General features: G+C 41.4%; 1 protein-coding gene across 3 annotated transcripts in view; it reads left to right on the forward strand.

Annotated features, from left to right (window-relative positions):
* Positions 1–24,738, forward strand: part of SCG3 (secretogranin III) — a 43,281-nt gene that overhangs the window by 13,015 nt on the left and 5,528 nt on the right. For 2 of the 3 annotated variants that reach the window (XM_067555830.1, XM_067555832.1), the window contains 3 exons: positions 15,759–15,842; positions 16,612–16,740; positions 20,679–20,759. In XM_067555830.1, the coding sequence (XP_067411931.1) occupies positions 15,759–15,842; positions 16,612–16,740; positions 20,679–20,759 (294 nt within the window). The remainder of the gene's footprint in view (positions 1–15,758; positions 15,843–16,611; positions 16,741–20,678; positions 20,760–24,738) is intronic. The other variant, XM_067555831.1, reaches the window with a different exon arrangement.

The following is a 24,738-nucleotide window of genomic DNA, read 5'->3' on the forward strand; positions in this document are numbered from 1 at the left end:
CTATTGATGCTATACTTTGTGGAGAAATTCTTCAGCAATGTGAAAGCTCTGCATTATGTTTCCAGGGAGACTCCTCCCCTTTACATATTTCTTCTGGGGAGTACTCTGCCCTGTGAAGGTTGAAAGCTATTTTAGTAAAAATGTTTGCAGCCAAAAAAGAGTATAAACAGTGTCAGGATAAAAAGGACAACATGGGTGTATGGCTCAGCTTTATTGCCTGGGCTTAGAAAAATTCCAGAGAGCTTGCATACATTTCAAATATTAAACCCTGCTCTATGGGAGATCAGGTTTCATTGGTTTGGGGAGGGGAGAAGAGCAGCCGAATTTCTAGGAATGTTAGTGACTTGGGGTGAAAACTGATGCAAAGTGATGCACAGAGGAAAGGGCAAACAACTGTTCTCTACACTTCATGCCCCTCAGCAACTAATAAATAATAAAGCAAATAGGCAGATGGTGTACATCTCTCTAACACACATTGCTCAAAACCCAATATTTCAAGTGGTAGGGTGAGATTTTCAGTGCGGTCCATGAGATTTAGATATGTCGCCATTAAAGCTAATTGTAGGTATGTGTCTAAAGTCCTCTAGACTGCTTTGAAAATCTGTCGTAGAGACTGAATCCATTCTGTTTCTGAGCAGCGCAAAGGCGCAAGAGTCCTTCAGTGTGGGGAAGTTGGGCTGTTGAATGCCCAATAGGACACATAGTTCATTATGTTTATACTTTGAAAATAAGGCTTTTGTTAATTTAACAACTAGCTGATTCTGGATATTCCACAAAGAGTTTAAGACTGATCACGGCCCAAATCCTGCAAGGTACTGAATGCTTCCTGAGCGATGCTGACTGGCCTCATCTTCTGTTCAAGTCAATGGCAAAACTTCCATTGACTTCAGCAAGACAGGATCAAGGCCACATTGCAGAGATCCTTGTGCAATGCACCATTTTAATATTGGTGCATGAACAACATATCACTTTCCTTCCGTAGCTTTCTTTCAGTGTGCTGAGTAGAAGCAGGATGCAGTTTCCCTTTGACAGCTTTTCTCTCCTATCTGAGGCATGTCTCTATAATGATGAGATAAAGACATAGGTAATCCACAGACTGAATGGCACAAAGAAAGGGAGTTTCTTTGTGTGCTGAGAGAGTGTCCTCTCCAGTGTGTTGTATGTGGTTGTGCTGTTGTCATGGTCCCTCCCCCACCCCTTATCACCCCAGCTCACTTTAAGGTGGACGGGTATCTCCATGTAGGTGACCTTTTTTTTTAAGGTGTTGAATTGTGCTTAATTTAACTGGAGTTAATCCCGAACTGCACTGTGGTGCTTTATAACTGGTTTCGAGGCTAGGATTTTCTTCTTTCTGGGTGGGCAGATGTAGATGAGTGAGGGTTAATCTATCATCCCACTGTCACGCTGGTAGAGTTCTACTGATGCTAAAGGCATAAGAAAATCATCCAGTTTTAATAAATAGTAAGTGGAAAAGCCTCTCAGGATCCAAAACAAATAGCATGGCTCCCAAAAGTGCTCCAGTTTGTTTAAATCTGGTAACGAATAACAGCACTTCAAAAAATGCCTAAAAATAACGTGTCCCTTAATAATCGTTCTGGAAAATATTTGTAATAAATATTGAGGTGTAATGTAAACAGAGCTTTAAGAGAAGCTGAAAAAATACTTATAAGGCATCAGGGGGCACATGGAACTTCATTGTGCTACTTAACACTTAACGTGTGCTCTTTAGAGAACAGGGGATTACATTTTATCTATTGGGCATAGTATTTATGAGGGTAGGATGGTAACAAGTTTATCCTGTGCCATCCCAATCCAATAAAATCTGCACTAGCAGGTGAACTGCTAACCCCTTCCCCGGCCTCCAAGTGCAGGTTAAGTGTTGTGTAACATGCTGCAATAATGTATCGCATCGCCCTCTAGTGGCTAGTGCACAGAAGATAAGAGCCTACTATTGCAACCAGCTAATGGAGTTACTCATTTAGCTCAAGTGAGAAAGGCTTATGCTTTGATGCTGGACATCTTGTATTTTATCTCCAACGATGACCTGGGTGGGTCAGTTTATCTTCAGTATCTAAATTAAGGTTCTATGTCACTTGTTTTGGTACAGCATGGAAGGGAGCAAAATTGTAGAAAATCCATGTAAAGTGGAATTTGGGGGGCACAGTCTTCATGATAAAAAAAGACATCCATATGGTATGTTTCCCTCCCACCACACAGTCACCTGGGGCACCTTTGCACCAGGAATATAGGTTGCCCATGAACAAAAGAGCATGACCATCTGGAGAGGAGAGGAATCAGGGAACATGTTGCTCTGTGCAAAAGGACCCTGAGCAGAAGTAACTCATTTGCTCCTAATCTAGAAAGAATCTTGGTGGGTGAGAAATGCCAGGCTGCCCCAAGTGGAGAAAGTAGCATGGATAAAAGCTTGGAGACAGAGTAGGGAATGGGGGCAAAAGCAGAATTAGAGAGAGAGAGAAACTAGGTGGAGTGTGGAGCCCAAAGGGGAGAGTAGGAAGAAATGAGGACTCATGTGTAGGCAGATTGCATCTTCTTTAATTCCATTGATATATAAATGGGAAGATTTGGCCGTTATTACCCAGGATGACTGGTTGGGTTTTGATCAAGTGATCTTGCATCAGCATCCTGAGCAGCTACTGAAGCATGAAGGGGAAAATCGAAACCTGACAAGGAGGAGAAATGAAAGCAGAGCAGTGAGAAGGAAAACACATTTCAGTGTTCTGTGGATTTGCTGTCTCTGATGGATAAAGCAGTTAGCACATTGTGGTTAGAGGTGACGCAGCAGTGGCACTTACAGAGCTGTAACATGCCCAACATAGAACCAAAAGCAGACCAGTTTGGGGGCTAAGAGGAAAAATGAAGACATGGCTCGATCTCTTCAATATTTATAGTGTTTGAGTCAGAACCACCTCCTTACTTTGACTCTGAGCCAGAGCCACCTCTCTCACACCTCCTTCCTTCAGCTCTGAATGACTGTCAGATTCTCTAGCCCCTTCCACAACTGTGTAGGAGATTATTTTGGTTGGAACTGGACATGAACAGATGTCTCCATGCATCTCCCCTTCGCCTTGTCATTTGTTTCTCATGAGCAATTCAGAGAAGGATTCCAAACAACATGACATACCAGCAGTGGGTAGGTGGTTCATAGGGAGGTACGCACCCTCCTTATGAGCAATTCTTCTTCTTTCGTATGGCTGGTGTAGAGCAGCAACTACATTTGCATCTGAAGATGATTGAGCCAGATGGCTACATCAGGAGTGGCAGAATTTATTGCAATGATGCCTCCTTCATATTTATAAATTGGGCAGTAGGTGGTGATATGTTTGATGGTCTGTTGTGGAGAGCTACTCTTGCATGCCAAGGAGTCTTTGATTTTCCATTTGTGCATTAAATGTCCGAGTCTACCAGGGTTGGTTTGGATTCAGTTCAGGGATGACCAAGATGTCCGGGGGAGGTCAAACCCAGAAACCTTCTGCGTGGAATCCTGCACAAGGTGCTTAATTTTCAAGTCTTGTTTCGCCCAATCTGCTTTCCAAGTCTCCTTCTGATCAAAGCCTGATTGCATGAGGCTAAGCGAATAGTCCCAGGAAGGCTTGCAGGACTTAAGGCGTTGTGGGGGAGACTGTTGTCGAAATCTTGGTGGATAGGAAGAGTGGAAGATGGCAGCCTTCATGAGGCCCACTGTGTTAAGTAAGAATTCATGACAAATGCCATCAGCTCGGTGACTGAAAATTGCTCAGTGATCTCTCAGTCACCAGAACAGTAATTCACAATGAGCAATTGCCTGGGTGGACGTACCCAGGGTTTTTAAACTAGTTTGTCCCTTCTCTAAAGATATTACTCATAATAGAGTTTTACTGTAACACTATATTGGAGCCAAATTGTACATCTCCGAAGGAAATCCCACCGGGAGGGGAAAGAAGACCCAGGAATCTCCATGTGGGTTCACCTGCAAAGATTTTCTCTGGTCAAGAGGTTTGAGGACACAGGAAATGCAGCCCCCAAGCCCTGTAGACCCTGCAGAAATGCACCTCTGGTCCCCTGGAGGCCCTGACTCGCTATGCTGCTCTAGTGCTCTCTCCTCTACCATTTCGGGTGCTAAAATGGCTGCTCTTTTCTTGTCCCTCCTGCACAGTGCCCCTCAGAGCTCCACCTCCGGAGCAGATGTTGCTGTGCACCAACCCCAACACAGGCCAGTGCCCAGGAGACCTAAGCTGGCCATTAATTGGGAGACACAAGGACACAGCTGAGTACACTGCCTAGCTGGTGCAGTCCTCATCAGTACAGCCACTCTAGATACTGATGTCAAACCAATGGCAACATATCCAGTTACTTAGATGAGAACAGGCCTGGGCCAACAGCGTACTGCAGGGAGCAGAAAAGTGTTCAGCAGCATGTTCCTCTTTTACCTGCTATCACTGCATCTGAATTGCCAGGTGAAAGCCTCCCTGATGATGTAAGATACATACACTCACACTCACCAGCCTGTAAGGGAAGGGAGGATGAGGGCTGTGGCCGGAGTATATAAGGAGGTGTGACATAAGGAGGGCAGCCCGTGAATATAATCAGGCCTATCTTACTCCTCATTACACAGTGCCAGTGGCTTTCCCTGATACAGCCTTCTACCCCCTCAATGAATAAATTACATCAACGTATATTTACACGCTCACCAATCTTTAACTTTCACCACCATGTAGCTCACCTCTCAGTTTGGCCCTATGCCTTCCATCTCAAAAAAAGGGATGTGTTGGCCAGCCAGCCCTCCTGGGTCCTGAGGGCCAAATCCATCCCTTCACACCATAAAGAAGCACAAAAAGGATGGTCAGGATCCATCCACTCCTGTCTAGGCAGATGCTGGAGGTTAGGGAGGCATTACCCCTCCCATTCTTGTCCTCCTTGGCCAACCTATGGAATGGCATTGACCTCAACAGCGAAACAGGTCAAATGGTCTTCCTGCTTTCCCCAGAGAAGGGACAACACTTATGAGGATTGTCCCAGAACAAAAATTCCAATAATGATCTGATCCTACTTTCCTTTCACACCCAAAGCCCCAGAGGCTTCAAGGGAGAGTTCTTCAGTCTGGTCAGAGTGCCGGATCTGACTCCAGAGAGAGGCAGTGGCTGCCCCAGAATGAAAAGCATGTAACTGCTGGCCTAGGACATGGCACTGAGCTTCCGAAAGGATTTGACCCATATTGCAATGCATAGATATGGACATTTTGGGCCAACAGAGAAAGCTGAGTGGCTATGAGATCATAGCATATCCACAGGGCCGGACCTCATCAGCTGAACTACTGTAGGGAGATTTCAGTTGTTTCAGTATTACTAGCCCCCTTTCATTGAACCACTCCTCCATCTTTAACTCTCCAAACCCCATATAAAACCCTTTAAAATGAGGATATTGCATTTCATTCCTGTGTTTAAAGCTAGCTGCCTTCTTGCAAATGCAATTGCAAATGTCATGGCTCTTCTTCCATGTCCCTTTACTGACTCCTTCCCACTCTCCCCGCTGGATCTGTTGTTATAAGTGCCAGCCCTCCTAATAGATTCTCTGTTGACACATTCATTTAGTTTCTCTGATTCCTGAAAGGCCACTGCTTTGCATCCTGTCACCTGTTCTTTGCTTGTGGGAAAAGGAGTGTTTTTCTACCCATTCATTGTTATCGTGGAGTCACTGTGTCTCCACAGGCACAGCTGAGCACTGAAACCATAAGCATGGGATTAGGATGTTGCGATGGGGGAAGGAAGATGGTGCCCTATAGCTGAATTTCCCCAATTAAGTTCAGCCCCTTGATTTATAGCTAGGTTTGCAGGACCTCTGCCCCAGTCAGTGCCCTTTGCCAGGTGCATGTTATTTAATGCACTGCACACGCAGCATGAGCAGCCCCAGGGAGGGAGAGGTTAGTTAGGAGGAGGAATTTCATCACGTGGTTCTTGAGAGATTTCCCACCTGGCTAACCCCAGAGTGATGTTGTTCAAAGCCTTTGGAGGGAGCTGCATCTAGCTATGTGGGAGGGGATTAAACAGGAACATCACAGGAAATTCTGACACTGCTTCCTCCTCTTCAAAACAAAACCTCTTAATTGTGATGTCCCCCTTAAAGTGGCCTCTCCTCATTGCTGATTCCCAAGAGAGCAGTGTGTAAGGTTGCATCTGTCTCTTTTCAGATCAGCCTGCCCCTCTTGGCTGATTCATCCCATGATGCCCCCACCTGGGGTCTGTGCCATGACACCACATCCTTGTGAGCATTCAAGGCTGCAAACATTCAGCTGTGACACCACTCAGTCAGTCGGACAGGTTCTAAAGGAGACATTACATGGGGATGAGTGTGTTGGGAAGCGCACCCGCAACATGCGTGACAAATTCACAAGGCTTGAGTAAGATTTAGACATTTACTCTGCCTGAATTTCTCGGGGATTGTTGTGTTTCTGACAGATGTTCAGCAGTAAGAAGGATCCACACTCCAGCCTCTGGGGGGAATTTTGCTGGCCACATGGTGTACATACATTACATATTGCCATAACTTTTTTTAGGAAGCCCTGTCTCTTGTTCTCCCACACTTCAGCCTTGAGGGTGACAGTTCACTGGGTCTTGCAGAATGTAGCTGTCAGGAGAGGTTATCGTCATCGAAAGAGTGGAGTTCTCTTAGGTAGCTGGGGTCAGTTCTGTGGATGTTTGTGTGTTTATGCCTATGTATGGCCTGGGTGTCACAAAGGCATGGAGCAGCACAGCTAGAGCTTCATACAACGGTTCAGGCCTCAGCCTCCTAGCCAGTAGCAGATTGTCTGTTCTGGTCCTTCACCCGTGCCCCTGTGGGGTGTTGACGGGGTTATACACTAACTCCAGATCTGGTCACTCAAGGGTCTGTAGCATTCTCAAAGGGATGGAGTCTCAGTTCTCCAGTCAAGTCCCTCTGGTTGCTTACCCCTTCTGGGGTCTTGGGGAACAAACGAACAGCATAGCAGCGGGAAAATAAATGAAGGAAGAGGAAACATACAGTCAATCCCAGCCAAGCCACTGGCCTCTCTCCTTTCAGAGGGGCCTTGGATGGGCTGCAGTTCAGTTCAAAGTCCACTGATCCACCAACAGAAGGAGTCTGGACCTCAGGGGACTTGGGCCTTCTTTTAGGCAAGAGAGTAGGCTCTGCACTCTGCCAGGCCTCTCCCTGGGAGCTGGGAAGCTCAGCGCTCTGCTCTCCTCTCAGAGCTGCCTGCTACTGAGCAGAGTTTCTCCTGCCCTGAATTCCTCCTCCATTCATGACATGATTTGTAGAGGCAGTGGGGAGGGGCAGCTCCAGCCCAGAGCACTTCCTTAACTCCTTCCCGTCTGATGCAGGGTTTATACACCCTATCACACAGACAGAAGAATGTTTTATTTATTTATTTATTTTACAGCTGTAGCTATTTGATTGTCAAGCAGCAATGAGGAGTCTAGAAGGACCTATAAGCTGTGGTCGAGTTGACGATATGGGGGCAGATTCCTTTGGTAGAAAAGGATGTGATAATAGTTGCTAGATATTCAAAGTGTCTCTTTCTTCCCACCACCACCACCTCTGTCTTGTCTGGGTTCAGCTTACATCCAGGCGCTGATTATGGCTGGTCAATGGGATAGTTGGAAACGCTGCTGCTTGGGGCAGAAGTAATGAAGATGTAGAGCTGGGGGTGGTTTGTGTGTTGCTGCCATTTGGGACCATGGTGCCTCATGTTTGCTCTCGTTGATTAATTATGTATATTAAATGGGATGGAGGAGAGACTCGACACTCTACAGGTGGGTTCTCTGGAGGCAGAGGGGCAGTTACTCATCACTATCACAACTCTCTTCAGTATCCCTAGTAGAAGGATGTGGGCCATTTCAGTGCTTCCCTCTGAGGAAGAACAGTAGTATGCTATGATCAGTGATAACAATGCCACAGACAGATCCAGGAGTGTCTCACTGTGGGCATCTTTCTCCCGTCAATGGGCAAGAGTGAGTCATCCATCAGCAAAACCAGTGCTGCCTCCCTTCCATGATTATGACCCACATCTAGTTCCATGATGGAGGCCCATCTCCAGCTACTAGTGGAACAAGTAGTTTATATCACCTCTTTTTGATGAAATGAGACATATTTGAAGCTGGTTAAGGGCCAAACTCTGCATTCAGTTTCATTGGTGAAAAGCCATTGAAGTCAACAGAGTGACTTGTGTTTACACTGGTGTAACAGAGAGCAGAATTTGGTTCAAATTATTGAGCAGGGCTGACATTCAATGCAGGAGGGAGCAGCGAATCATATATATACAAGTCAACACATAAAGAAATACTGAGCAGACTTGAGTCTTGTGAGAGATGTAAAGAGAGTTTGCATGATCTCTCAGATCATCCATTGCAAGAAGCAAGAGTGCCTGGTTGAGCTCTGCTTTTCTTGGTGATTGAAATTGTCATGCTGGCTGGATGGGGGGGGGGGAGGGGGGAGAAACATTTATTATATTATTTAACATCAATATGTCAAAATCATAATAATTCATATGAGATATGCCATGTTAGGTACTGTTAGAAAGGCTATAATGTGCTAGGTACGATGATAATGTTTATGTTCATGTGATATGTGTAATGGAAGCTATGAATATGGTTGATATATCTGTATTTCAAATTGTGCGACACCCCAGACAGAATGGCTGCAGAACAAGTGCCTGCTTAATGGCCCATTAAGGAAACTCACAGGTACAATGGGCCAGGGGGAGAAGCCAGGGATATATCTGATGAGTCACCAGGACTTACTCATGTGACTCTGGACTCCATCTTATTCCTGTAAAATTCCACAAGCAGCATGGCAAAGGCCAGAGGACATAAAAGGCAGCTGCACGATATCCATTTTGTCTTTAGTCTGTCTTTGTCTTCAGTCTTCACCTACCTCTGGATCAACTCATCTACAACTGAACTGAAGCTGTGAAACAAAGGACTGAGACCCATCCAGGTACTGAATGTACACCAGAGGACTGTACAAGCCTGCAAACTCCACAGTTCTATTAGAAACCTGATATATTTGGACTTTCAAATCAATTGTATGTGTCTGATTGCTTTAATCCTTTAACACTTCTCTTATAGTTTTGTTTCTTTCTTTTTATAATAAACCTTTAGTTTTAGTTACTAAAGGATGGCTGGAAGCATGGTATTTTGGGTAAGATCCAAACTTATATTGATCTGGTACTGTGGCTGACCCTTTGGGGTCAGGAAAAACCTTTTTGGTAAAGAGCATAGAGTTTTAAATAACTGGTCTCTTTACTGGACCTAGTGGCTGATTGGGAGCCAGAGACTGAAATGCAGTGAAGGGGGCTGTATATATTTTTATTTTGGCTTCTTGATAACCAGTGTGGGGAATCAGAAGCATTATTTGTGGCTGGTTGGAAAGTCTGACTTCAGTGTCACCAACCAGTGTTGGGAGAATCTGCTCTCCTTTTACAGCCTGCCCTGCCCTTGGCATTTTCAGGTGGTTACCCTAGGCACGGACGGGTCACAGAAATATACATCAACATACTGGCAACTATCAGCACAAACTCTTATGCTGAAGCTTGCTACTGTATGTAAAACTGATTTCTTTACCTGTGGCTAAGATTGATATCAGGAGAAAAGTTCCAGAGGGGTAGCTGTGTTAGTCTGTGTACAGCAAAAACAATGAGAGTTCTGTAGCTCTTTTAAGACTAACACATTTAATTTCTGCAGGCATAAGCTTTCGTGGGCTGTAACCCACTTTGTCAGTTAGAGTAGTTGAGGCCTATTCACAACTATTGATTAGAAGGTGAGAATGTGTGAACAGTGATGATTACTTCTTGTAATGAGATAACCATTCCAAGTCCCTATTTCGACCCAGTTTGATTGTGTCAAATTTGCAGATGAGTTCCAATTCTGCAGTTTCTCTTTGAAGTCAGTTTTTGAAGTTTTTTTGTAGAAGTACAGCAACTTTCAAATCAGCTACAGAGTGTCCTGGGAGTTTGAAGTGCTCTCCGATTGGTTTATGGATGTTACCATTTTTTATGTCTGATTTGTGTCCATTTATTCTTTTGCGTAGTGACAGTTCGGTTTCGCCAATGTACATGGCAGAGGGGCATTGCTGGCATATGATGGCATATATAACGTTAGTAGATGTGCAGGTGAATGAGCTCCTTATGGTGTGGCTGATGTGGTTAGGATCTGTGATGGTGTCACTAGAGTCAATGTGTGGGCAGAGCTGGCAATGGGGTTTGTTGCAGGGGTATGTTCCTGGGTTAGTGATCTTCTTATATGGTGTTCGGTTGCTGGTGAGTATTTGCTTTAGGTTGGGGGGCTGTCTGTAAGCAAGTATAGGTCTGCCTCCCACAGCTTGAGCGAGTGAGGGATCACCTGCTAGGATAGGTTGTAGTACCTTAATGATGTGTTGGAGAGATTTTAGTTGGGGGCTGTAGGTGATGGCCAGTGGTGTTCTGTTGTTTTCTTTGTTGGGTCTGTCCTGTAGTAGGTGACTTCTGGGTACCCGTCTGGCTCTCTCAATTTGTTTCTTCACCACTCCAGGTGGGTATTGTAGTTTTAAGAATGTTTTATGGAGATCCTGTAGGTGTTTGTCTCTCTCTGAGGGGTCGAGCAAATCCGGTTGTATCTTAAGGCTTGGCTGTAGACAATGGATTGTGTAATGTGTCCAGGGTGGAAGCTGGAGGTATGAAGATGTGTATTGCAGTCAGTTGGTTTTCGGTATAGGGTGGTATTAATGTGACCATCCTTTATTTGTATTGTAGTGTCCAGGAAGTGGATTTCTTGTGTGGACTGGTCCAGGCTGAGGTTGATGGTGGGGTGGAAATTATTTAAATTTGGGGGACTCTTTCCCGTGGGTCCAGATGATTAAAATGTCACCAGTGTAGCATAGGTAAAGGAGAGGTGCTTGGAGACGAGTGTTGAGGAAGCGTTGTTCTAGGTCAACCATAAAAATGTTGGCATACTGTGGGGCCATGCAGGTGCCCATAGCTGTGCCACTGACTTGAAGGTATAGATCGGCTCCAAATCTGAAGTAGTTGTGGGTCAGGACAAAGTCACAAAGTTCAGCTACCAGGTGTGACATATCATCATCAGGGAAAATGTTCCTGATGGCTTGTAGTCCATCTTTGTGTGGAATGTTGGTGTAGAGAGCTTCTACATCCATAGTGGCTAGGATGGTGTTATATATTAATGTTATATATGCCATCATGTGCCAGCAATGCCCCTCTGCCATGTACATTGGCCAAACTGGACTGTCACTACGCAAAAGAATAAATGGACACAAATCAGACATAAAAAATGGTAACATCCATAAACCAATCAGAGAGCACTTCAACCTCCCAGGACAACCTCTGTCGCTGCTAATCAATGGTTGTGAATAGCCTCAACTACTCTAACTGAATGGACTTTGCTTATACCTAACTTCCCCATTGTTGTTCCTTAACCTTAGATGTATATATATACCCCCAATCTGATTTCTATTCCTTACATCTGACGAAGTGAGTTACAACCCACAAAAGCTTATGCCAGCAGAAATTAAATTTGTTAGTCTTTAAAGTGCTACAGAACTCTCGTTGTTTTTATTGCTATCAGGCATTATGATAAAATCCCAGCATTTCCATGCTGCATGGGAACAACACAATGGAACAGGTCTTTTTGCAGAAGTGCTGTTTAATGCGGTAAATTCTTGTCATCAGTCAGCTTTCAAATTACGTTGACAAATCAACAAGGATAGAATGTGAAAGTGCCTCTTAGGCACAGCTTGATTATGCAAAGAAAATATATCTTTCCAGGAAATATTACAAAAACCCAGAAATCATCATGAAAAGATCTGTACAAAAGGAGAGAAGTACCAGCTTTGGATTTCATTATTCATTCAGGTAAACATTAGCATGGGCAGATTACTCACTGCCCATTAACAACCCCATAGCCATTTAAGTATAATAATTGGCTCTCACATAATACCTTTTACCCAACAATTTCAAAGGGGTTTATGACACTCCATTAGTATTACTATCCCATTTTACAAATGGGAAACTGAGGCACAGAGGGCATAAAGCTACAATTTTTAAAGGACCTCTGATTTTAGGTGCCTTCGTTTTTTTGGATGCCCAATTAGAGAAATTTTGGGCCTGATTTGCAGAAGAGCTGAGTTCTCACATTTCCAGCTGCATTCTAATTGCATTCTCGAAATAAGAGGTCACTTTGGAAAATGATGGCTCCGCTGACTCACCCAAGATTGAAGAGCAAGCTGGCAGCAGAGCTGGGCTCAGAAGCCAGGTCTTCTTGATGCTTGGTTTCTGGATCTAATGGTTAGGCAACATTGCCTTCAGGGTAGGTAATAACATCCTGAAAGCTATTTGCCCTTAGGATAGCTGTTTTACTAACTTGGGTCACATCCATTAGCTCCTTAGCTCTTGTTTTGTTGCCTTGATTAGTACCATTATAAAGAGGTGTCCAGGTTGGTGAAAAGTCATGACCTTTTTGAATTCTTACTCTGTAACAAATTGGTTGCTAGGGTAACCAGATTAGAAGAGTAATCAGATCTTGTTAGACCACCAAATAGGACATTCAGTTGCTTAGCTACTGGCCCCGCACATGTCAGTTCTGCAGATGACTCACACCATTAGGGTAACTCAAAGTAAACATTATTCAACCCTGGTCCATCCACATCTAGTGGAAACACAAGTGCTTTGAAACATTGCAAACTGTTGGGGGGGGAGGGGGAGTCATTTTGAACAAAGGGAAGCAACCAATCCTGTTTAATAAGAATCTGGCCTCTCAGGGTAATGGTATCACTGTTGGGTGTGAGAACATGTCACTGCAATCCCCATTAGTGGGCTTGCACAGCTAACTCCGTGTATATGAAACTGAAAATGCAGTAGTTTGCTAAATATTTATATTAATGTTAACGTGCTATGCAGCTGACTAGGCAGATGCAAGGTTTTACCTGTAAAAAGCACTCCCTGTTGAAAGGGCTTATACATGAAATTGTCCACATCTACTTATGAGGACTAGAGTGTTACATCCCAGCTCTTGAAGATGAAACTTTTTTCCATCATCATTTTTTGTTCTGTTGATTTCAGTGACCAACACTAATTCATTAGTGGTAAACAATGCTAATTTTTCATATATATTGATATATATATACATGCATTACTGGTGAACAATAGACATTATTGTCTTGTGCTCAGAGTATGCAACAAGATGATAATGTGTGTTGTTTACCAGCAATGAAGTGAATTGAAATTGGACTGCATTGACAACATAGACAAACACAAAGAAATGTTAGGCATCTGGATGGGAATTGCAAAACCACTGAAGTGACTTAGGAGCACAAATCCCATTGGGTCTTGTGCTCCTAAAGCATTTTGGTTCTTGTGTAGATCTGTCAAAATTTGAAAAATAAGTGATTTTTTAAAAATCTGTTTGAATTTCCTTTTCATTCATATTTAGTAACACAGAAATATACATCTACAGATTTATGTAAGTTTTGAAAATCAGCCTTTCAGTGGAACCCTGTTGTAATTTTAACCATGGAGAACTCTTGGTCTCTCCATAATATAGGGATTGTTTCACCTGCCACTAAAATGTCGTCACTTCTGGAGTGGAGTATGGAAGGCCCTAATCAATCATTCCACTTAAGCATATGCATAACTTTAAGTGTTTGAATGCACCCCTTGATTTCAATGGTTTGCTCACATGCTTAAAATTAAGCATATGCTTAAGTGGCTTGCTGGATTAGGGCTAAAAGAAGTAGTACTATTTCCCAACAGCATAAGACAGAATATGAATGAGAATAATTTATCCAACTGAAACTGCAAGGGGAATGTATAGCCCAAATCAATTTGCATGGTTACATTTGATCCAGAATTCCAGGGTTAATATCTCTTATGAAAATGTCTATGGCTCTTTAATAAACACAAGCACAAGCACCTCAATTTTACATCTCAACAAAAAGATCCTACCTCGTGCAGCACAGCAATCTCCAAAGCCATGCTGGAGTACTCGCACAGGACAGGTTCAGAGTGAAAAAGAACACTGAAGGGTTTGACTCAAAGACTATGAAAGTCAATGGGAATCTTTCCACTGACTTCAACGAGCTTTGGAATAGGTGATTACTGAGACAACAGTACGATTTCCTACAACTCTATTTTTTTTCTTTGTGGGTCTCTCATCCAGCTGCTTGCCAAGTCCTCCTTAGCTGAGCAAATGTTGCAAGGTCACAATCTCATAATACAGAAATGTATAACGAATGAAAGGTTTTTACAAAGAAACTTAATTTTGTGTATAATTGACAGATTTTCAATCATGCAAAACGTATCAGCAAATATCCAAAATCAGCCAACAAAAAACTGCTTACATTTAAATTGTATGTAAATAAAAATACAGATGACTCCATCAGTCATGCAGGATTTATATTATTTCTGATCAGCTGTAGGGCAAAATTGCTGTCAGTTATCTACTGTGAAGTAAAATACATTTCTTGAAAATCTAACCTTTAGGTTGCAGTGCTAGAAATCTCTCTTTTGGAAAATATGTTCTTAGATGATGGGTAAAATGATTAGCTCTGTGTGTTTTCTTCATTGCCTCATAAGTAAAATATTATTTCAAATATTTGAAGCTTTTACAAGTCCCATAATATTCTACTCTGCCACTCTACTCTGTCATTATCATGTGCGGTTCACTTAATTTCTACAAAGAAAAGGTTAGCATCTCAAAATCAAACCTCCCAAAAATCTCAGAAAGCAGCTGTTGGTTTATAAGTCTAGAATTGTGGATTGATGTTCAATTGTACTTTTAAAAGGTTGCTGAAAGAATAAGCAAATTCTAGACTAATGCCACAATATAAATGAGAAAACATAACTGATTACATGATAATGTTCATTTGCATGTGTGTAATTAAATACAATATCGAAAGGGGTTTTGTTTTCCTTTTATTAGTTTGCACTGATCATATCTGAATTGCTAATTTTTTTTCTAAGAGCCAGATTCTGCTTTGACATTTGCAGGGTGCAAGAGTTAACCCTAAAGATTTTTAAAGTATTAGAAAGCATTGCTCTACAGTCTCATAGGGCTGCATACAGTCACCATAGTCTGCTACATTTTTAAATAAATGTTTGTTTTCTGTGTCACTTGAACGAATGCTGTTTTAATCTAGTCAACTTTCTAAAAGTTGATTCCACTTTAATTATCACGTAAAACCTTTTTACTGTACTAATTTCCTACCTAGACTAGAAAAGCACTCACCAGAGAAACGGTTTAGGGGGATAGTCTTCTTCCAGGAAAAAGCAACATACTTTTTGCAGATTTGTATCAGATAATGACTGTAATTGCACACATTCATTCCTTACGCCACAAGAAGTTGCTAGGTACAATGTGGTCTGTATTTTTTGTCAGCTCATTCACTGAATCAAAATGGAAGAAGAATCTGGATGATTTAAATAATCTAATTTGAATAGATTTACATTCTCTTGCTATCTTTTATGCATATTGGTATTACTTGATGCCCATATTGTCATGCTGTAGCATTTTTTCTTGCTTAACAATATTCAAAGTTCTAAGTAGCCAAATGGATATTCTGTTACTTGGTAATCAGTTGCGTTTATGTTATATCTTCAGTGACAAGAATTATTAACTCCTTGCTTAACCCTCTTTTTTTTTCTACATGCGATTTAACCATGTCCTTGCATATAGATGTACGCACAGATGCATGCACTATCATTTTCATCATGAGATTAACTAGGTTATTTCATTTTCCAGAAAATTTGGATGCAATGGTAGCTCTGCAGACAAAGAATAAGCTCGAAAGCCCCCTGACCAACAGCAAAAACAAACTACTAGCAGGTATTTATTCTAGCCTCTATCTCCTTGCAATCACTATTTAATAATACGTTGTTGTTCAACCTATTTAGTTATAAGTAAACTACTTGCACTAGGTGTTGGACTGGTAATTTAAGGGTCTGAGCCTGCAAAGTGCAGGGCTGTCTATGTGCCCAGGGCTGTAACTATGGTGTGTAAATATGCTGGAAGGGAGAAGTTGCCACATAATTGCACAACCCTCCAAATATTTATTCACAAGTGTCCTTATTCCAGTGGGGACTATGCTTACTTCAGTGAGTATTACCCATATGCAAGGACAATTCATGTGTAATGCTTTGGAGGACCTGGCCCTAGGCTTTGCTGGGTTTGATTTCTTTGTACTCAGTGCAGTAGAAAAAAAAAAAAAAGAATAAAGACAGGCCCCATTCTGCAGATAGTAGGGCCTGATCTAAAGCCTATAGAAGTCAATCGAAAGGTTCCCATAATCTTCCACGAACTTTGAAGCTGGCCCTTAGTTTATGTATATTATTATATCTTAACTGACTGGCTTGAACTAGTGTTTGCAAGAGAAACTGTAGGCATTTTCAGTGGCCGAGGCAGGAGATGCACCTTTTAGAGATGCACCATTTTCAGGCATCTATGAGATTCTTTCTAAATCAACAGTCAAAGTCTTCGAACTTCCCAAAGAACATGCTAATGGTTAGCAATGAGTGATGTGATTTCGAAACATTTCTGTACATTTCTGTACATATAGTACAAAAATAAGGGAATGTTCTGATTGCAACTGCTTTAGATAAGAGCAACGAAGAGGCAGACAGCACAAAGGAAGAAGCAGCTAAAATGGAAAAACAATATGGAACATTGAAGGATTCCACAAAAATGGAAGAAGATAATGCAGCAGGAAACAATGAAGAACCAAAAGGTACTCTTGCTATCAGCCTGTGCACCGAATGATTGGATTTTGTTCCTGGTCAGGCTAGCAGTGGATTATATATACAGCTGCATGTCCCAGAAGTATGGATACAGCATAACACCACCACTGGAATAATTTTTAATGAGACAAGCCCGTTGGTCCTGTGTTCAGCGTTCCGTGCGAGCATGGGACCAACTCCTATTCAACTGTTGGGTCTGACCTCTCACTTGCTGAGCTGACGTGCTCGTCACATGTGTGGGGTTTTGATGAAAAATTGGAATTTTCCATTGAAAGCAGACATTTTCCCTAAACATTATCCTTTAATCAAAAAACAATTTCCATTGATGGAAAGTTTTCAACCAGTGCTAATATGAATACAATTCAGTTCATGCATATGGGACCTGCTCTTCCCAAATGCACCCAACACCGCTTGGAGGCAGACCTTCAGTGAATTCCTTTTCTTTAAAGTAGCACAAGATTCAGTGCTCTCCTCTGCACTGTGAAGTTCTCTTTCTTTATATATTCTTTGACCCCTAAACTCACTTAGGCCTTTCCGATAAGCTGGTACTGAGTAATGACAATTCTAATTTGGCACTTTGTCTTAAATCCACCAGTTTGTTTATAGGATTGGTGGCAGGAAATACAGCCTGGAGTGATGGTTAGTGCCCATAAACTACCCTAGTGACTGAAATGGAATAGCAGCAGCCTCTTCATGCAAGAGCATAATTCTGTGTAATGTAAATGAGTTACACGTAGACATCAAGGGAAGAAGTGATCCCTTAAATGTGTATGCAGAATATACATATATATATTATCATTTATTACTTGTTTAAGCACTCAACATGGTTGGCTTCATATAAAGCAGAGGAAGACAGAGTCTCTGCCCTGAGAAACTGTTTCTTGGTGCAAATTATTTTGTTTAAAATATGTACTTTAAAGAGCATGGATAGTGCAGCCAGGTACAGCATGTCAGATTAGCTATGAAGATTAATATTGTAAAGCCCCAGTCCTGCTCCCAGGGGAGTCAATGGGAATTATATTGTTGACTCCAATGAGAGAGCAGGGGTGGGTCCTTGATCTGTTTTGAATCTCAAAGGTGCTCAGTAAAGAACAAAAAATGCTTATTTTTAAATTGTGAAAATAAGCCAATATGTGTTTTAAAATAGGTTTTTGTTTTTTTTTCCTTTTCTAAGATTTTTAATGACTGGCAATTTGAGGTTTACAGAAATGAATGAAAAAATTCATACTGGAGTGATTAAAGTCTCCTTATACGGGGTTACTTACTGATTTCTGTAATGTTAAAATATCATTAACTTAGTTCATCATCTGCAAAAATCAGTATCAATTAATTTATTAAATTGGTTAATTACCATTTTCTGAATATGTTATAGTCCCTTAAAAGGATTCTTTAGCAATTCCAGTGGCTGAGTGAAGATAACTAGTTAGTGTAATTGTAAATGCAGTATGTACGCAGCTAGTGTATTGCATAGTAAGTATGAACCTACCTCAAAGGATTCCACTAGCAGCAGAACTGTTTCTCATTTTGTCTCCTAAAATGTATTTTATTTTGTTTCATACTATTCCTAAACCTCTGCACATCAGTCTTGATTCAGAAAAGTACTTAAGCACGTGCCTAATGTTAAATACACAGATCCATGTGCCTAGCTGGCTGGAGCCATAATCCTTTATTACAGAATTTATAGCCTGCATCAGGAGCTAGATCAAATGCATTTTAATATACCAGTGCAATGAGATATTGCTTCTTTGCATCTGCGGGTTTTTAGTGATCTAAGACCATCAGTATATTCAGTACTCGGGACCAAGCATATTGATTTCTCCAGTCTGTGTTATGAGAGGATGATACTGAAAGGCAATGAGTTGTCTGTTCTATAGAATGAAGCAATTTGGACAGCCCACTGCTAGATAGTGACAATCATTGTCTGCATCAGCAATTGTCTTTTCAAAGTTTTATAGAACTTTACGCTATAACTGTAAATTAGCAGCTCAAAAGAGGAAACAGAGCATCGACACCTGCTATCATTCCAGCTGCCTCAACACAGCATTTAATGATACATGCCATGTCAGGTTAGCCTGACTTTAAGCCAATCTTTCCACAGAAATCCATAGCAAATGGAAAAAATCTAACTTGGCTGGTATACCACACAGCAAATCCACAGAAGACACACACTGGCGAGTCATGCTATTTCAGAACCGGAATGGCCCAAAATGCAAAGACAAGCACAAATGTACTTTTAGCTAAATCTCTTGTGTCAAGGCACTTCTATAGAGTCCCTCACTGTAATGTTTCAGCACCTCCCAAGAACTTAAATAGAAAGAACAGTAACAATTTATCTATATGTTTCTTCCCTCCCAGCTTGTAAGAAAAATAACTTTGGTTCCTTCATAGGATTTTTTTGGTGGTGGTGGTTTGTGTGTGTGAAAGAGTGGGTGTCATGTGTGTGCATGTGTGTGAAGGATTTACTGAGGGAAAGCTAAGTTTTGCATGAGTTTTGCTCATTTAGCTATGAGAGTGGCAAGCTCCATGATCATTTGTATCTACTGCTCAGGTGAGTTCCATAGTCTAGCCATAGTGGATTCTTTGTTCACTGAGGAACCAGTACAGGGTGTGATGTGCTGGGATGATATGTTCATAGCAACCTGGTTGCCAAAATGGCAGCTGCTGTATTTTGTGTCAGTCGGAGCTTTTTTTTAGCATGTATGGTTTCACTGCTAGATATAACGAGTTGTAATAATCAAGCCTAGAAGTCACCATGCCCAAGTTGGCACCCAGTAGGATGGGGGGCAATCTTCTAGCGAGTCATAGATAGAAGTGGGTATTTTTTGCTGCTGTGGCTATTTGAGCATCCAGTAGCAGTGAGAAGTCCAAAGGACCCACAACTGCAGAATGATTTAACAATACGAGCCAACATGCTCTCACTAATGGTGGGATGTCTTTGGAGGATGTATCCAGTTTGGGCCAAATTCTGCTCTCATACCTTCACAACCACATTCAACTCAATGGCCCTGCACAGGTATAAATTAAATCAGAATTTGGCCCTTTGTCTCTTCATCTAACATGCTTTACTGGTTCACAGTCTGACTTCCTTCCACACTAACTACCCAGCTCAAAGATTCCAGTATATTTACTATTGTATCCACTTATTGATGGGATCAGACATGCACAGTAGGCTGTAACAGTCTTCCACAAGCTAATCGCACTAGTCTTTTCCTGCCAAATATGAGTATGTTACATCTAGCCAAGTTAAGAATTCAGAATCAATTATCTATAATATTCTCTTCAGGGCCTTATTAGGCAATCCTTGAACTATTTCAGCCCTGTGTGTTTTTGAGGGTAAAAACAGACACCATTTCAAAATGTAAAATATAAAGGATATAACAAGAGACTATATAGTTTTCATTATTTCCTTTTCTCAACTAATAGAGCGCCTGCATTTTAGGCTATATGTTTTTTCTTATGCCTTTTTGCAACATCACAATCTTATATTCGATGTGCGCTGTTATACCAGTCAATAGAAGAGGTTTCTGATGTTTTTAGTATGTGAGCTGATGTGCAAAGCTTTCAGTCTGATAAATCATTCCCCAGTGTTTTAACACTTTAATCTTTGCTTAACAGCTATTGTGATCTAAACACCACAGACTGGCCCCAGTCTACACATGCAATATCTCTGGATATCAGTGGGAGTTATACACACACATCAAAGGAAGGAAAAGACCATAAGTTCATATCAGAGTTGACTAATTTCCCACCAACAGGACCTGCTAGCGATGCATACGAATTTTGCGTGAATAAAACTGGTCTGGTCCCTTAACTGGAAACTAAGAATTGTTTTAATCTGCCTTCCACTGTAACCAAGTTTTCTCACTTAAACAAGCTGCATCAATCACTGATGAAGGGTGTTTGATTTGTCTCTCATCTGTTCCTCAAGGGAAAGCTGAGGCATATTTGGAAGCAATCAGGAAGAACATAGAATGGCTGAAGCAGCACGACAAGCAGGGAAATAAAGAAGGTATGAAGTGAATAATCTGGTGCATGTGGGGTGGGGGTATTCAGATTACAATTTGTTTTATAAATTACATCATACAAATTAGCCTGATGAGATGATCTGAATCATAGAAATATAAAATGTGAGACTATGTGTATGCCTGGATCATAGCCGCATAATTAGTGACGCTAAAATCACTGTCAAGTAGTCTAGGCCCAAATATAGGTTGTGTTACAATTATATAAAGCTTTTATAAAGCTTTCTTTTATAAAGCTCCAGGAATTTATGGAAATGTATTTAAATATTGCACTGAACTAATACAAAATATAAAAACTAGCCTGTCCAGACAGGCCCTAAATCACAAAATGTATGTTGATCAACATCCCTCATCCCCCACCAAAGCACCTACTCAGCGAAATCCAGAGAATAATAAGTAAGCTTTGCAGCACGCACTGAATGTCAGTTCTTCACACTGAGATCAATAGAAGTGTTTTAAGGATTATTTTTAACATTAGTAAAGAGAATCTTTTTAATACATGCATGCATCTGTGCAAACCCAGTGGCATTGTACTAGTGTTGTGCATCCCATTCCAAGTAGCAGGAAACTCTAATTCTGTAGATTTTGTTTCATAAACTTAAATTAAATAGTCAAGGTGAAAACATCTAGGAATCGCATCTGCAAGATAAGAACATCGGGGCACTGTTGATTGCAGCTGTGTTTGGCTCTAAGGGCACTGTGCACCTTTCACGTGTAAAACTCTGTAGAAGAGGAATAGTGACTGAAACAGCTGCCCAAGCTTGGTTAGGCTGGTTTTCCAACACGTTGCTTATCCTGGGAGATGGGGCTGGCAATAATAGGAAAGGCTGGGGAAGGGGAGAATGGAAGGGGCAGGATCTTTCTACAGGAACGACAGGGCCACTTGGCTTGTCCATACCATCTCCTCCCGCAGAGCATCACACAGAGCCAGCATCCTAGCTATAGTTTCAGCCCTGATGCTATTGGCTGGATTTCCACCATCATCCTGTCCATGATAAGGAGAAACCAAAGGGCATGGTGGAGAAAAATGTGTAAAGCATTTTGAAAAGGAGAGGAAGCTCTCTGGTCGCAGCCCAGGAGGAGGGTGAGTTGAGATTGGATCTGCCCCACATGCTGTGTCAGAAGTGTAAGATGGACGCAATCAGTGCATGACTACAGCTTGACACGTTCATTTTCCTTTGTAGAGGCTTGGTAAAAAGATGTTTGGACTGAGCAATAATTAAAGACCTAACTTTCTCACCTTCTCTGCAGCCTCTAACTTCCTTCCCTCTTAAAATCCTATCCATACAACCCACAGCGACAGTTGCAATTGGTGGCAGGCTTACATGTTGCATCAGAATTTTCATGCCAGTTCTAATAAATATTTCTGTTTATCCGTGTGTTCATTACAGCAATTAGTGTTCAGTCACATGGGATTGTTTTCTGTTTCGCATATCCTGAGCAGCCCCTCACTCCTCTTCACAGTAACCTTTTCCTCAGTATTACTGCAAATTGAAAATGACTGCAACTACAGATATAATAGCATTTTATCTGTGTGTGAAAGCAATAAGATGCACTGATGTGAATTCCTTAAATAAATGGATCCACTGTGACAATCTAGAACATCATTATACTATTAAGGCCTGATTCTCATTTACACTTAAACTTTAAGTAAATAAGAATAAAATCTTTAATCTCCTGATGCTTTATCCCTTAGCCTGCCTCTTCTATACAGTGTATTCTGGCAAATGCTCATTCAAAATGCACAAAAATCTGGCAGTGGTGCTAAATGTAGTACATACAACCAGAGTAAGTGTATTCCAGACTGAATCACATTGGGCCATAATCCTTCACTTTAAGATTATGTGCTTGTCAGTCATTTGTCTACTTCCAGGCTAGCAAATTGGACACCGTGGAATAATACAAAAAGTGATTCACAAATCCATTTGTGCATAAACATGGCACATTTGCTCCACTCAGGGGCCTGAATTAGTAATTGCTTGTGAGCATTTGGATGAGTCAGTTTATTTGGGAAAAGGTTTGCAAGTCCAGAATGTTTCATGACTTTTAAGAGAAATGATTATTCATCTGAAAATTCCCTCTGAGACTTCATCAGTCCTTGTTTGCCATTTGCCATTTTTCTGTTTAAAAAAAGGTTAGTCATCCAATCAGGGAGCAGAAACAATCCCATGGGAATTCAGTGACTATTATACACAAAAATAGAAATCAGTCAAAGGCCTAGATTTCTGGCCTTATTGTCTTCAATTACCAAACTTTGCTCAGCACAGGAGAATGGGCAGGTCATCAGGGATCCAGTTATTCTGCAGGCTCATCCTGTCTCCAATCCTGTCTGTCTCCAATCTTGGTGGGAGTTGAAGACCCAGACAAACTGCTGAAGTTACACTAGCTTAAAATGAGCAATACAGAGGTGAATCAGGCCCTTTTTTGAATGCTCTATTCATCTTTTGAGATCTGTGCTCTTAGAGCCAGATTTTAAGCTGGTGTAAATTGGCATAGCTCCCAGCCTTTAAGGTTGCCTTGTTTCTTATTAACGCTATATTAATTTTTAGTCTCCAGATAACGTAAGTGCAAGTTACCTAATTAGTATATGAAAATCAGCATATTTTGAATTGCTCACAAAACACTTGGGTAATGAGATTGCCATCAAGTTTCATAGCACTCACTCTTACCATTCATGGAGTAGAAAGATTTCTATGATTATTTTTAGGAAATACTACCGGTTGACTTCATTTGTATATGCAAATTAGCCTCAATATAATTTACTATGGCTATTTCAGAGTTCAGTGTACTGTTACAGATGTTGTGGGTGAAAGCAGATTTTTTTTTTGTTTACATATTCCAGTTACTGAGGCGTAAATAAGTATTATAATATTGCAGTTAATAGGCATATCACATAGTTGACATCTGCTGAGTTCCAGAGGAAAATACAATAATGTTGCCATTTTACATATGCAAATTAGCAAAAATTGGATAAAATCTTCACCGTTGTAATTTCAATTAGCATTTAATTAAACTGTCAAATTTCCATAGAATTGATCATATAGGTGCAAATATTAATATAAAACAAAAGTGAATGTGAGATTTTGGAAATAAGATCAGTGAGTTTTGCTTGAGTAAAGACTGGAGGATTGGGTATATTCTGGTCTTGGAGGCATATAAGACTTACATTAATACTAAAGAGTTATGCGCATGTTAAAAACCAGAGCCTTTACCCTGCTCTGGATACTTTGCAATGCTTTGGTGGTGCAAAGCAGCTCTAAAACCAGCATATCTGGTCCCCAGGCATTTCCTCTGAATATAGGAATCCTCAATTGGCATAGAGCCATCATGAAGGCTCATACAAAGCTCTTCCATCCTGTCCCCAGCATAAAGGTGGATGCATGGCTGAGGCATCTATATGTCCTGCCGACCCCTGGCTGCTGGAATGAATGGTTCCCCGAGGCTATGTTCAACTAGGCATTAGTTAGAGCAGCCTCGGGGCTGCTCTATTTTATGTTGAGCGCTAGACTGGCCTCTGGCAGGCCCTCAGTTCAGGGGGATCATAAACATGACTCAAAGCCATTTTTGCCTGTCCCATGCAGTCTTGCACCAAGCACAGACCGGCAACACTGCAGTGTCTCAGCCCAAGAAGTTCTGTCTTAAAAGCCTAGTCCTGCAGCCTTTAAACACGCATCGCTTCTACTGGCTTCAGTAAGAGTTCTGAGTGCACAGTGATTGGCTTCATAGACTGTGTGTTTAATATCATCCAGGCTTGGCAAGGACCTGGCATATATTTTCTTAAATACAGGCCTGTCTTGTGTTCCTTTTCACTTTGTGCAAGTTAGTATGTGCATTCTCAATTTTGCTAAATGTTTGACGGTAATCTACCTTGGCTGCAAAGGAAGACATTATGGGGTTAGTATTGAAACTTAATATAAATGTGAAATGTATGCTAATAGGGCACCCGCTCCTTTTATGTGTATGCAG

This window comes from Emydura macquarii, unplaced genomic scaffold (assembly GCF_026122565.2).
Source record: "Emydura macquarii macquarii isolate MOO-44397 ecotype Brisbane River unplaced genomic scaffold, CSIRO-AGI_Emac_v2 contig_1644, whole genome shotgun sequence".
Taxonomy (NCBI): domain Eukaryota; kingdom Metazoa; phylum Chordata; order Testudines; family Chelidae; genus Emydura; species Emydura macquarii.